At 42.6% G+C, this 13645-nt stretch overlaps 1 protein-coding gene across 4 annotated transcripts in view; it reads right to left on the bottom strand.

Moving 5' to 3' along the window:
• Positions 1–13645, bottom strand: part of SIDT2 (SID1 transmembrane family member 2) — a 224939-nt gene that overhangs the window by 83672 nt on the left and 127622 nt on the right. For all 4 annotated transcript variants that reach the window (XM_078682294.1, XM_078682293.1, XM_078682297.1 and 1 more), the window contains 2 exons: positions 3106–3229; positions 2575–2692 (listed from right to left, as the gene is read on the bottom strand). In XM_078682294.1, the coding sequence (XP_078538420.1) occupies positions 2575–2692; positions 3106–3229 (242 nt within the window). The remainder of the gene's footprint in view (positions 1–2574; positions 2693–3105; positions 3230–13645) is intronic.

The following is a 13645-nucleotide window of genomic DNA, read 5'->3' on the forward strand; positions in this document are numbered from 1 at the left end:
TGCACAAAGTGACAGTTGTACCTGAAATTGGTTGGCAGACAGCTGTGGTATAAAAGTCATTTGGAGCCAATAGCTTCCCATCAAAAGTTTGGAACTGACTGGCCATAGGATTTGGGACAATTGACAAAGGACTGGATTTAAGTATTCACTTTTCACTTCAAGGCTCTCTGGACACTTGTGCAGTGAAAGTTGGGGACAAGAAGCACACTTCTTTACTTGTAGGAGTAACGACGATGCTGGAGGACTGAGGAAGATATCTGCTGCATGTGGAGGACCTGCCCTGTGCAGCCAGTTGTAGATAAGCATGCAGAATCTTGTAGTAGGGAGGTAACAGATGCCAGGCCTACCAAGAAAGTAAGCCTGTAACAACAGCAAAGCTCCACCTGCATTCTCTGTGAAGAAGGCCACCAAAAATGGCGTACTTAACTCTGTTGTCCCCAAATGAGAATGACACCAGTGTCTCAGGAGACCCACCATGCCTGCACCCTTGAATGCCTCCACTTGTTTTGCGAATGATGATCATGATGCCAATACTTCAGAGGGACCCTCTATAATGCATCTTGCAATGCCACACTTCTTCTCCGACCGATGTCTGTGAACATGTAGTCTCAAAAGGATTTTGCTTGCATGTGTCTTTTTCCGTAGCCGTAGCACAACCCAATCATGCAGCCAAAGAAGTTGCCCTACTGTCATTGATCAATCATCTCTGAGGGTGGGCCTGTGTGTCTACTCCCGCTGCTGCTAACCTTCCCACCTGGGCAGGACTGTGGCTTTCACCACACACCTCCAGCCACTGAATTTTGTGTAACTGTAGCTGAGCAGCGCAGTGCCAGTGCACAGCTCCCATGTAGCTGCACAGAGACACAATTCGAGACACTGTATGAGGCATTTAACTGTGCCAACAAAGAACACCTACAAGGAGGTTGTGCAATTACTTACAGGCAAGCAGTTAGCTCTCTTATTGTATCCTCATGTGTTTGTGTAAGCAAACATTGCAGACATGTTGCATAGCAACCTATGTATACGTTCGGAGAAGAAATGTTAATGCCATAAAAACTATTGATGTTACTGAGCATATCAAAATAAATAAAGATTTTTTTTTAAAGAATAACATTGATTAGACATTATATTTGTTATAATGATGCTTGTGCTGCTTGAACAACACATTCTATCATACACCAACCTCCAGGAGTACGTTTTGACTGTTTAACCTCACTACACCTGAAAGCCAAAAGTGAGGTAGCTGTTGGAGTCTGTGGTAGTATTCCGGTCTTTCCAAGAAGAGAAGCAAAACTTCTGACACGAATTGCATAATGGCCAGCGAGCCACACAGCCTCTCTGAGAACTTGCCTGACAAGGTAAATCAGAAAGCAGATGCTTCTGAATCAAAGAAATTGAAGAGAGAAATAAGGAAGAGAAGGAGAAAGGGGGTTATTGATGGAGTAGGAAATTGTCAAAGGGTGTGGAAAGAAGTGGACAGGGATTTAGAGAGAGGAGATGCGAATGACAGGGATACAGTCAGGAAGAAAGATGGAAAAAATAAAGCTAAACATGTCTCACACATGAGGAATGTGCAAAGGGGAGGAAAAAAAGTTGAGCATGAGAAAGGGTAAGGAGTCAGGAGATGGAGAGCTAGAAAGGTAAAAAGACAAACGTAGGTCAAAATTGAACACTGCAGTAACAAGAGAAGGAGACGAAATGTTAGCTTTACAGTGAGTGATTGAAGCACAGGTTGCTGGTCTGCTCATCTGATAAACAAATATTCTGAGTTATTCAAGAAAGTTCGACAAGGCTGTTCCTCAGGAGGGGAGAGGAGGGGGTGAGATATCCTGGTCAAGGAAGAAGTGGTGGTTAAAAGGTGGTTAAAAGGTGTTAGCCTCCCACTGGGTATCCATTATGTTGGATATGTTTGCCTCACACACCCTTGCAGGTGTCATGCTTCATCATAGGCGTTTGCTCCTCGTCGGGTAGGCGGTGCAATTCCCAACGGGCTCACCTCTAAGAGGGGCTCTTTAGCGGAGATCTTTTGAATCCAACTGCCTATTGGTGAAGTGTGGGTATGGGGCCAGAAGGTTAGTAGACATAAATGTGCGTTAAAATGTAGCGTAGGGTACCTGAGACTATTTTATTCGGGTGGTCCCTCGTTACAGTTAAAAACGTGGATCTAGACTAGAATAGCTTGAAAAGTAATGTTTCCTTATTCTAGACTAGGCTAGGGATTGAAGAGGTTGGTCGACATGTTTCTCGCTATGTGCAGAGACTGCGATTCATCAGGACCTATATTGTGCTGTCTACCATAGGAATTACCTATATAAATAGTGTTACTCGTTAATCAACGTATGGGTAGAAGGATTACCTCAATGGTGATTTTCCTTGCCTGGAGTAGGGGACAAAAAGAGGTTATAAGCCAAAGCCTCCTGAGGAACAGCCTTGTCGAACTTTCTTGAATAACTTTGACTGAGGGCACTGACTTAGGCTGGACCTTCCATTCCATGTGAGTGGTAATCACGCCCTTCTTGATCGATCCGGATCACCCTCTCCCTCCTTTTGAAAACAAACAAATATTCTGCTCACCAAACTGGAAGTTGGTGTAGTTGGGGCAGACATGGTAGCAGGCACTCAGCAGCCCTTCCATCATGAGAGCTGTACCCATGGCGTAGAAGACTCCGAAGTGTTTGGGGATACCACACTCCTGTCCATACAAAAGAAGGGTAGCATCAGTGCCAGAATTGCACTAGTGACAATTTTAACTCTGCCACCTCGTTAGAAAGAGCAGCATTTTACCATTGTTTATCCCCAAAACATTTCAGAACAGCCACTCTCCCTCTTCTTCCAGCGCTTAACCTCATCTTACATAGGAATCTGGTTACCTGATTTCTGAGCTGATATTTTTTATTTAACATTCACCCTCATCATGATCTTAACTCAATGCTTGCCCTGGTTATTTCTTCAACATGAACGCTCCTTGAAATGCACCAGATAATTCCTCAAAGGTAACCCCGATCCTACACTCAATGTTCACCTCAAATCTAACATCAATGTTTACTCTTATCCTACCACCAATGCTTGCCCCGATCCTACCATAAATGCTCACCCAGATTTTACCTCAATGTTCGACCGGTTGTGCATCAGCGCTCGGTTGTAGTTCAGCTCTCTTTGGAGCACGATGAGCAGAAACAGCATGCCCAGCATGATGTATCCCAAGTTACTGAGGATGTTATTAAATGCACTAGTAAAGAGAGAAACACACTGATGGTGACAGACAGCCGGCACTAACATGAAGCTTTAGACAACAGATTTTCAAGATCTGCTCTAGAATGAATGTAGTTCAGTGAGGATAAGACCCAAGACAGGGCACATAAGCCACTGGGCCAGCAGCTACAACTTCACTCGCTGACAATGCCATGAGAGAGAGAAGAGTTGGGGTAGAGGTTTTTGCAGATGTGACAGCAAAAGAAGAATGACTCAAAACACACACACACATCACAGGCATACCAAAAGTGGCGTCTGAGGCTATACCTAGTTTTGAATTACATCTCCAGAAAGAAGAGGCCGACTCGTATTGCAAGTACACAAAGCAAGAGGAATTTCTAACATTAAAAAGAGTGTAGGCGGACGTAAAAGGTATTCACGTGATACACCTTTAAGAATCACAGAATTTGTTACAGCTTGCTTGAGTTCTGCTCTTACAATAAGAGTTCATAAATTGGAAGCTCTAGTATAAGCAATGACTAGCTAAACTTTTGTTGTTTTTTGCAATTGGATAATAAGTGATTTTTTTAATTAAGTTTGTGTACTTAGATGCTGATGAATGATAGTCAAATAGGATTCGGTCACCTTTATTTCTGTTGTTGATATTCCAAATAAGGGCTTCCCTGTGTAACTGCAACAACCTGTCAATTTGTTACTGTATGATATGCAGAGGATAGCCTCACAATAGAAATAATCTAGCAAATTCTTGCAGATGCTCTTTAAAAGTGTCCTCAGTGCTGTAAGTCTGTCTTTTTATGAGTGCATTACAGTACATAATGCCGAGTTTAGCATTGTGTGGGTGACACAAACTGATCAGTTAGAATTTTCTGTTCGTAAATGGTGAGTAGCACATCCAGAAAAGGGAGATAATGCTTGTTTTTATTATTACTGCTGGTGCATTTGATGGTAGGATGGATACTGTTGATGTAAGTTGTAAATTATTCTAGTATTCTACTTCCTGCACTCCATCCTATTTATATTGCATCAATGTATCTTACCCAGTAAGTTAGAAGTAGCAAGTATATGGTGCTCTGCTTTGTCCATAACTATATTAGCATAGGATGGAACTATCCTAGAGCCCATGGCAGTACCCTGAATCTGCAGATGGTGTTTACCATTTAAGGTAAAATTATTGCATTTAAGGATAACTCTTGCAATGTTGGTAAGCAGGTTGGTTGATGGCTTTTTCTTAGTTCTTTTATTAAGAGCTTCAGATAATGCCATAAGACCACCCACATGCGGTATACTAGTGTATAATGCTGTAACATCAAATGTAACCATGAGAGTGGCTATTGTTTGCTTATGACACGTTTTGGCAAGTCTGGATCTTGATCACATAACGTCTGCTAAGGTAAATTGACTGTACAATACAAATAATACAGTTGATGGATTTCCCATTCAATCATGAAAAAACATCTACATAGTGCACAATGAGATAGTCAAACCAACAACATGGAAATACATTGATCGATCACCATCTGCATTACTTATAATACATAAATATTGTAATAACCACTTAAAACGTCTACTACCTATATCACCAACAATTAGGCAGTTTTACAATCCATGACAATGTTACATGTAAACACAGAAAATTACCCACCACTTAGTTTGGTGTACAGTCACATATAAATTACAGCTCTCATTGTCAAAAGTCATCATTGTACATAAAACAGTGAGCAGAGTATAACATCAGGGCGTGGACAGGTGGCACCATGAGACTCCACTGTGATATTGTACTGTCTCCAAAATTGTCAGCGTGGAGCCCTATATAGGCCCAACCCCTACACGCTGATGTCTTTTCCTTCCTTTCCGCACAGTCGATGCGGACAGAGAGCTCAGCTTCCATAGTCCACAACAGAATGCTATGGGAATTTCTCTGCCAAAAACTACAGGATTCCATATGTGCCATGACCGGAGGAAGCAGATGTCAGTCATGGACCCACATTACATCTGCTTGGGTGTCTGGGGTCCAAATGTGACTCCTAAAGTCCTGTGCTCAAAGTAACCGGCTGCTCCTGTGCCAGGTTCCAGATGTGGTCCAAGTTACCATTGTCAAATAAGTAAAAAATTAAGTCTAAGACAAAGTCCGACAATGCACACAAGAATTCAAAGCAGCCCTCTTCTCAGATCTGTACCCCACCCCTAGAAGACAGCCAGCACTTAAAAGATCCAATTCCACCTCCCTGCCCGGGTGGCATGCAGTTACCAGTGGGAGATGCAGATTGTTCAGTTCTGTTATACTCTAACCTTAACATCTGTGCTTCCTAATGTTTCACCTGTCCGCCAAATTATGACTCCATCCTTGATCTGGAAATTTACTGTTGGCCAAAAGGGCCATAAAGAGAGTGTGCGAGGCAGAGGGGGCAGGAGACATTTCTCAAAGTACTTTTCAGTACCCAAAAAAGGATAAAGGGCTCAGGCAGTATAAGACTTTCCGGACACTTCCTTCTGAAGGACAAGTTCAAGATGTTGACCTTTGCCCAGGTCCATACTGCCCTGGAACCGGTGTTATTGGACTTGCAGGATACTATTTTCATGTTCCCATCTTGCAGTTCGAGAGATGCATTTTTCGGTTCATGATTGGGTTGGAATGTTCTGCCCTTTGGCCTCATCTCGTGCACATAAGTGTTTTTGAAAGTGATGGCCACAGCCCATCTTCGCACGTTGGATAGACACACATTACTATACCTAGATGACCAGCACATTCCAGTTCAATTTATGACCCTGCTATTTTGGCTCCCTCTTGGGTTTCAGCAAGGATGGTTCTGAGGTTTCATGGCTTCACGTTTTTTGCTGATCGCTCAATCCAGTTGGAACATGAGGGCACTGTATTGGACCCTTCACCCGCAATGGGCCCGGCACTGAAGTTGCCTCTCAGAAAAACATATGTATTTTACAAGAAGCAGCTCGGGACCTTCAGTGTTGGCTGACAAAGGCCAATATGACCTGGAGCAGTCTGTTCTTATTGAAAGTCTGGGGATGGCTCTCCCTTCAGGGGATCTCTACGATGGCCAAACATTCAGCAGCCATCTCAATTTTAGAGCATATGAACTCAGCAGATGTCACTTGTAGGACCATGAAAGGCACCTACACCCTAAGGTGGTTCAAATAGGCTTTGTGTGTTGGGTATTTTTTCGCAACTGCCAAGGATGCAGTGTCACTCTTACTGCACACTGGAGTTTATGCCTAAAGGCTCCCTGGCAGACTCATTCTGCGTGCAGTGGGACTTCGGTCTCCTGTATGCTGAATCTTCTGCCCCAAATGCTGAAGAAGGTCAGGAGGGAATGATCACCATTCATCCTGATAGCCCCGGATTGGTTCAGAAGAGTGTGGCACTCCGATCTCTTGAACATGACCATTTGGCTTCTGTGTCATCAACCTCTTCAGTAGGATCTTCAGTCCCAGAAACAGGGTTGGGTTCTGCACCAGAATCTTATGGTCTGCTCCTCCATGCATGTAGACCACATAGAAGAAACTGAGTGGGTTTGATCTGCCTTCATAAGTAATGGATGTAGAAGTAGTGGATGTATCCCAGCGGTTCGGTGCCCATGAATTCATTTATTCTGGTTGTTGGATGAAGTTTGCTGCATGGTGTGGTGCACTCAGATTGATCCTCTTCTGGCCAAGTTGACAGACATTGTGATCTTTGCTTTGTCACTGGCCTGACAAGGCTTTGCTATGAGTGCCCTTTGAGACTATTTATTGGCCATTCCAAACGTTCTTGGCATATAGATCTGCAAACAATTAAGCAGGGGTTTGTAAATGGCCCGGGGATACCCCTCTGGACCCTCCACGTATTCAGTAAGGTTACAGCTGTGGCTAACAAATATGAAACAATACCGAGATCACAGTGATGGGACAGCTACAGGATTCCAGTTCACGTAAGACATTTCCAGACAGACTTACGACGCACCGTTTAGCCTATTCCTAATACACATAGCATTACTCAAAGCATTACTCAAAGCATTACTCAAAGCAGCAATATCTACATGGCCTCAATCTCCGGATAAACCAGAGATCGATGGGAATTGAAAATACTGTTAACATGGGGTCATCGCTTAATCATCAACCCTTTATATATCCCTTAGATGAAAACAATTCAATTTGAATGATAGCTAGTAGGAGGCCTTGGGACACAGACCTTATAGTCATGGAATAGGCAACTGCCCTCAAATATATGTCCATAAAGTATGTATGAATGACTGCCTAAAATCTGTACAGTTTAACTACTTACATCACACTTACCTCACCCCACAAATGCAACAACATCTTTCCTGGTACCATCAATAACTTCCCTAGCTGTCATAGCCCAGAAGTCACGTTCTCCCATATTTGATGATTATTGTGATGGTATTATGTGATGGTAATGCCATTCTTGATGTACACTCCTTTTAAGCCTTTGCACAGTTGTTCATTGAGATTGAGGACCATACAAATGGAATTCCTCATTGTGATTACATGTCAGTGAGCTGCAGGCGCTGTCAGTGCAATCTCTGTATAAACCACCTTCTTCTCTGATAAGTTGGTGCTTCCTTTCTGCCTTAAGTGATGACACTCTTATATGTGAGACAGTCCATCGCTCTCCTTACTTTTTCCATCTGGCCTATCCCTCTAAGGAGGGGGAGAGGTTTCATTAAATGAACCACAAGAGTCCTTACTTTTTACATCAACTGCACATAGGATCACCAGGTAGATGACCTCCTTTTTAACGATTTTGCCGGTGCTAAGAATCTAAGGGTGGGTAAAAGCAGCCCTTGTCCATATAGATCATCCTGTGCATAAAACATGGTGTTCCTTGCCCAGGAAGGAGACGTCCAAGATTCTTCTAATCCATACTACCAGAGCCAATGTTGCCACAATGACAAAGGTGAGGGGTGTTTTGGTGTTGAACGTCTGCCAGGTGGCCACATGGGCGCATATCCATACCTTTACCAGGCACTACTACCTCTAATTTCTGCCCGACGACCCCACATGAAGTCCATTGCACTCTCTGCCTTTTGCGCGTTACTGCTTTGATATCTATTCAAAAAGTGAGGAATCTGTAATTAGAAGTATATAAATACTGTTACTGAAAATAAGTAACTCTCTCTTTGTGGCGGGCTATTTATGCAGTAGAACTCTGCACTATTTTCCTTTCCAACAGAGTGGTAATGACAGCCCCATTCTTCATCCATCCAAGAGATAATTTAGGATTTTCATATCACCCAGAGTAATACTCTGTCGACTTTCTTTCCTAATCCTTCAACACCTGCAGAACATGCATTGCATTTTCTAGATCTCAGAAGGGTTCTTTGTTTCTATATAGGTAAGACAAGGGATAAGAGGAAGACAAATCAAATATCATGGTAAGATTAGACAAGGCATGGCTACATCCAAGTAATCCATAACTTGATGGATAGTATCCTGTTAGCAAACAACACCCTACCTACCCTACTTAGGCACATTTTCTCTGAGAAATAGCAGCTACTACAGCTTGGATTAGACACATACCAATGGAAATCAGAACACAAATTTACAAGACATTATTGCATGGATCCAAAACACAGGTATGATAGAATAGGTCAGAAAACTCTGAGAAAACTCTCAATAGAGAATCTCTTTCATTGTATCATTCCAAGAACACTTGCAATTTTTTTTCCCTCCATATTCTCTTCCTGCTGCCCAACAGCCGCTTTCTGAAGTAAGACTTTAGCTTGCTATTCTAATTCAGCGTATATACTATCAATGAAGACCAGATGATGCAGATGAAAAAGTTACTTACTTATAGTCTTAGGTCTGCATCACAAGAGTCTTCATTAAAGCCTTAAACAACCTAACTACCTACCTGGAATGATAACTTTGGGCAATGGAAATCAAGTAATAAATATAAAACTCTTTTACCTAAGTTTCTGTTAAAAAAACTGTCTCTTTGAGGTACATGCCAGTAGAGTGTATTGTGGGTAGAGGTCCATCTTGGACTCGTAACGAGACAGAATATATTTCATCATAATTTCTCTGGAAAAAGAAATTGGAGCTCCGATAGGCTGTAACAAGGTGTGATTCCTCAAGACAGACGGACATTGGCACCTTGTGGTTTTTAAATGATCATTACAACTCTGAGAAGTGCTCCGGAGTCCACGTAGGTAGCACATAATTCTTCTAGTGTGTATGACCATTAATGAAGAACTTACAATGCAGAATCTGCAGTTAGAAGTATCCATCAGAATTAATGGTGTAGCTCTTTGACCTCCTGTGTCCATGTTTAGCTTACTTTTTCACAAGGTTTAAGTTGGTCTTTTGAGCTTGCTCATGGTGTTATTTACATATGAATTTCAATACTAGAGTTTCACAGGTTATGGCATTTAACTTGAGATCATGGGACCTCTAGGCCATCCTGCAGCACTCCTGCAACACCTGAGAGCCTAAGGAGGGCTCCCTTTCATGCACAACCATCTTTGTGAAGAGAGGGGAGAGAAGAGTGACTCTGCCTGACACGACCTGAGGCCTGACTCAGGATCAAGTTTGCTGGTAACACTCACTTAATCTTGGGTACATTTCTAAATACCTGACCAGATTTCCACCTTTGTCTCCTTGTTACCAACACATCACCTACATTTACATCCTGTCAAGAAACATTAGTTGAGATAAAATGTTGATACATGTATGTGTGAGTCAGTGTTAAGGAAGCAAGGACTGTGTGAATCGTGTTTCATAATACCTAACTGGGTGCACATCTGGTGCCTCAGTTTCCCTGCTGTCCTTTGCTGATGTGTAGGCCAACTCTGTAGGGGTTCTGTCATTATGCACTCTCCTGAGATCACGACCCTAACACCCCTTCCATCTTGCCAACTTTTGAATCTTGATTGCTAAGCTGCATTTAACATCTTTGGAGAAGGAGTACAGGTAGGGGGCTCACAGGATACAAGCGTCTTGTATCTTCTTCCCTGTTTAAGTCTGGAAGGGGACTAGGGACTGAAATCCAAATATTTGTGCCCCTCATCCTACCTTACATTCTTTCTGCATGTTTCCCAATTCTCAACCAATGCCAGTGCTAATACCACAGCATTAAGTCCACTACCACTCCTTGGTGATTTACCATAGACCTTCTACAAACATGACAGAAATTTCCCTGGTTTGTTCAATCACCACACCTCACCAAAACAGGCATAGTACTACGCCTGCAATTCAATAAATGATAACTATCTCAGCTAGTCAAGAGGCAGCGATTCTATAGCTGCACTTTGATGAGTTGTCCATTGCTGATCTTTAGACAGTGCTGGAGGACTTTTCAAATTATTACCACAGATTTGGTTGTAACCCTTATTGGTTTTTTTAGAGTCTTTTTAAGTAATTTATTTTGTAATCACTGCCTCATGACAGCAGCTGAGACAGTTATAATGTAATGCATTACAAATGTTTTACTATTCCTATTTGTACAATCTCCATAAAAGTGATATGAAGTATGGTATGCAAAAGCACCTAGAGGTGGAGTAATTTATACTCCACGACGTTTTGCTTAAGATTCGTATGTCATAATTCATTCGTACTGTACACCATACACATTGTATTGAGGGAAATGTTAATGAGTTTGATCCATTTTCTCTTCCCAGGTGCTACCTTTTTTGGTCCGGATGATGACCTGGATTGGAAATAATGGTTATTAGGGTTGAAGCGTTGACAAATATGCAAGATGAGTGGTTTTAATCAGGATCTTTTTACCCATACTCTGATTTCGAGATGTGTCATTGAATTGTACATTCATGTCAGGCCCTAGCTTTGTATATTTGCAGTGTATATAGGACTTGCGCACCTTAAATCACTTATTTACCATCACTGCGTCGTTTCTTTGAGCACCTTGTTTGCTGTAGACCAGGATCTATACGACTGAAACAGACAACTGTGGATCCCAAATTCGGATACATCAAGCGGGATAGCTCACTCAAGGATTTTACCTTTGGACTTGATCTGCTTGATTGAAGTCAGGATCTCCGGGGAGGGGGGAAAGAAAATGAGGGGGAAAAAACTTCAATAAAAACATTTAAAAAAAAAAAAAAGAAGTCAGGATCTCTGAGTGGGGCATGGCAGCAGGCTATATCTGGAAATGTCTCACCTAAGCCAGAGAGTTGTTGAGTGAGGTCCTGTTGAAGCGGGCAATTTTGGCAGGAAAAGCTCAGAGTGGGAAAAGTCTTTTCATCTGTTGCATACTTTTCGGAACCTGTGCCTGGTCAAGATTTTTACCCTAGGACTCAGACTCTGGAATAGAGCTTGGATCACTCCAGCAAGACAAGGCAGCAGGCTCAACCCGAAAAGAAATTCATGGGGTCAGATTACCTTTTGCAGAGGGGCTGCTGAAATGGATTTGCTGCGGAGGAAAATCTCCAAGCGGATGAACCAGTTTCTTTAGCTCAGCAAAGCTTCTACTTTGTCCTTTTTTGGCAGTGCTTCACTTACGGCTCACAGGCTTTAGTGGGACTCTTAGGACTTCAGGGCTTGGTTTAGTATAAGCCTAATACAAGGTCCAGAGCAGGTCCAGCTGTGACAGAGCAACTGATCATCCAGGAAAGTGTTCTTTCAGTTTATTGGGGCCCTGTAGCCACACAGGAGGTCAACCCACTGAACTTTGTCCTGGGTACAAAAAGGAGCAGAACCAGTCTTCAAGAGCTTATCTCAGGTTACGCAGGCAGGTGTGGAAATCGAAAATAATTTCTGTTAGCATAAAGCTGAAGCCATCTTGTTTGTGGCATCCATTTTGTTAGCTATGTCATTCTTCGGTCTTCCCTGTTGCTTGCCTTTCTATTTTGATTGTGTCATCAACTTTAGTTAACTCCTTCTGTACTGAGCCAAAGCAATGCATGCACTGAGCAAAGGCCTGTAGCTGCTGAAATGCACTTGGTCCAAGATGTAACTGTTGACTATTTGTGGCTGCTGTAAGCAGTTCTGTTTCCCCTCCCACTTTGCTGGCTAAGTGATCTTCCATCTGCTCATGTTTGTTGGTAGTTATTCTTGTGTATGCTTGTACCTTCTATTTGTAACTACATGCTTACTCTGCAACAAACTCTGTATATAAGCACCATGGTCTGTGTATTCAATGTACTACCTCCTGGAACACTTGAGGGTGTTGTATGGACGTAGTCCCACTCATGAGTGATTAATAAACTTCTTATTTGAATTCCAGCTTCAGTGCCAATGTCGATTTTGTTGGTCTACGGTCCCGTTGACAGAGAAGGGTGACCCCTGCACTGGTGTGCTCATTAAAAAGCACATTTCCACACAGGGACCTGTCCTATTCTGGCCCTCGCAGGGCAAGAAAGTATTCTGAGGAGGATTCCATATTTATGGTTTCCACTAGCCTGTGGGCTGGAGTAACTCTGGTCTTCGTCCTAACAATTGATGTAAAGTTCTCTAGGGGTTACCCTCCCCACTTTTTCAGCAGTTCCTACTTGCCCTGCTACAAATAATCCCACAGTGCACCTCACTCAAAGTCGAAGATGGGGACCCCATCTTCTCTTGTGAAGACCCTTGGTGTCCACCCAGAGATGTGGCCTGGGAAATGAGTTGCCCCCTCCTTTGTGGTTCCTCAAAACTGGTTCTGGCGGTAGCTTCCCTTCTGCTGGGTTTGAAGCCAGCCTCAATGTGGGAACAAATGTTTGGCTTCCCCTAGTTCTCACCTAACATTTACTTATGAAAGGGCATGCCCGTTACAGGTTAATGAACAAAGTCATTGGGTCCAACTTAACAGGTCTTCATGCATTGTGAACAAAATAACATCCCTACACAGATGCCATTGTTTCTGCTCTGGGAGCAGCTTTCACAACTTATTAAGGTTAAGCAGTGGCAGACCAGCAGTTAGTAGGCTAGTGCTAATTAGCCACTGGAGGTTCAGGCAGGTAAAAGGTAATTTTCTAAAAAAAAACTATTTTAATAAATATTAGAAATAGGCTTTGAACACCTTTTTTAGACATTTCCTGTCAAAAGTTTCAGAATAAAGTTTATATTCTGCACTTTGACATTTCCTAGGATTCAGCCACAGCCTGTCCCAGTGAAAGTAGTTTTTGGCTAGTCACTGGAGGAAAATGCAAACTTTCATTTTACACATGTTACACTTTTATATATTGCACACCCTACCTTGTGTAAAAGAGTATTTTAGGGGTGACTTATTAATATTTAATAGCAGGGTGGTGACCGATTAATATTTAAAAGCAGGGTACCCCGCCTGCCAAAAAGGGTTATTTTGACAAGCCTAACATCAGATTTTTAGGCTTCTGCAGTCAGGCTACCAGAACAGGCCTGAAACCATGGTTTGTAGGCCAACCCTGGGTGCTGTAGACCAAATATGGCAGTTAACTTCCAGGCCCGCAGTGCATTTTCTACACCACATACTAAGGACTTACAGCCAAGTTAATCAAGGATA

The sequence above is a fragment of the Lissotriton helveticus genome, chromosome 3_1 (genome assembly GCF_964261635.1).
Source record: "Lissotriton helveticus chromosome 3_1, aLisHel1.1, whole genome shotgun sequence".
NCBI classification, from domain to species: domain Eukaryota; kingdom Metazoa; phylum Chordata; class Amphibia; order Caudata; family Salamandridae; genus Lissotriton; species Lissotriton helveticus.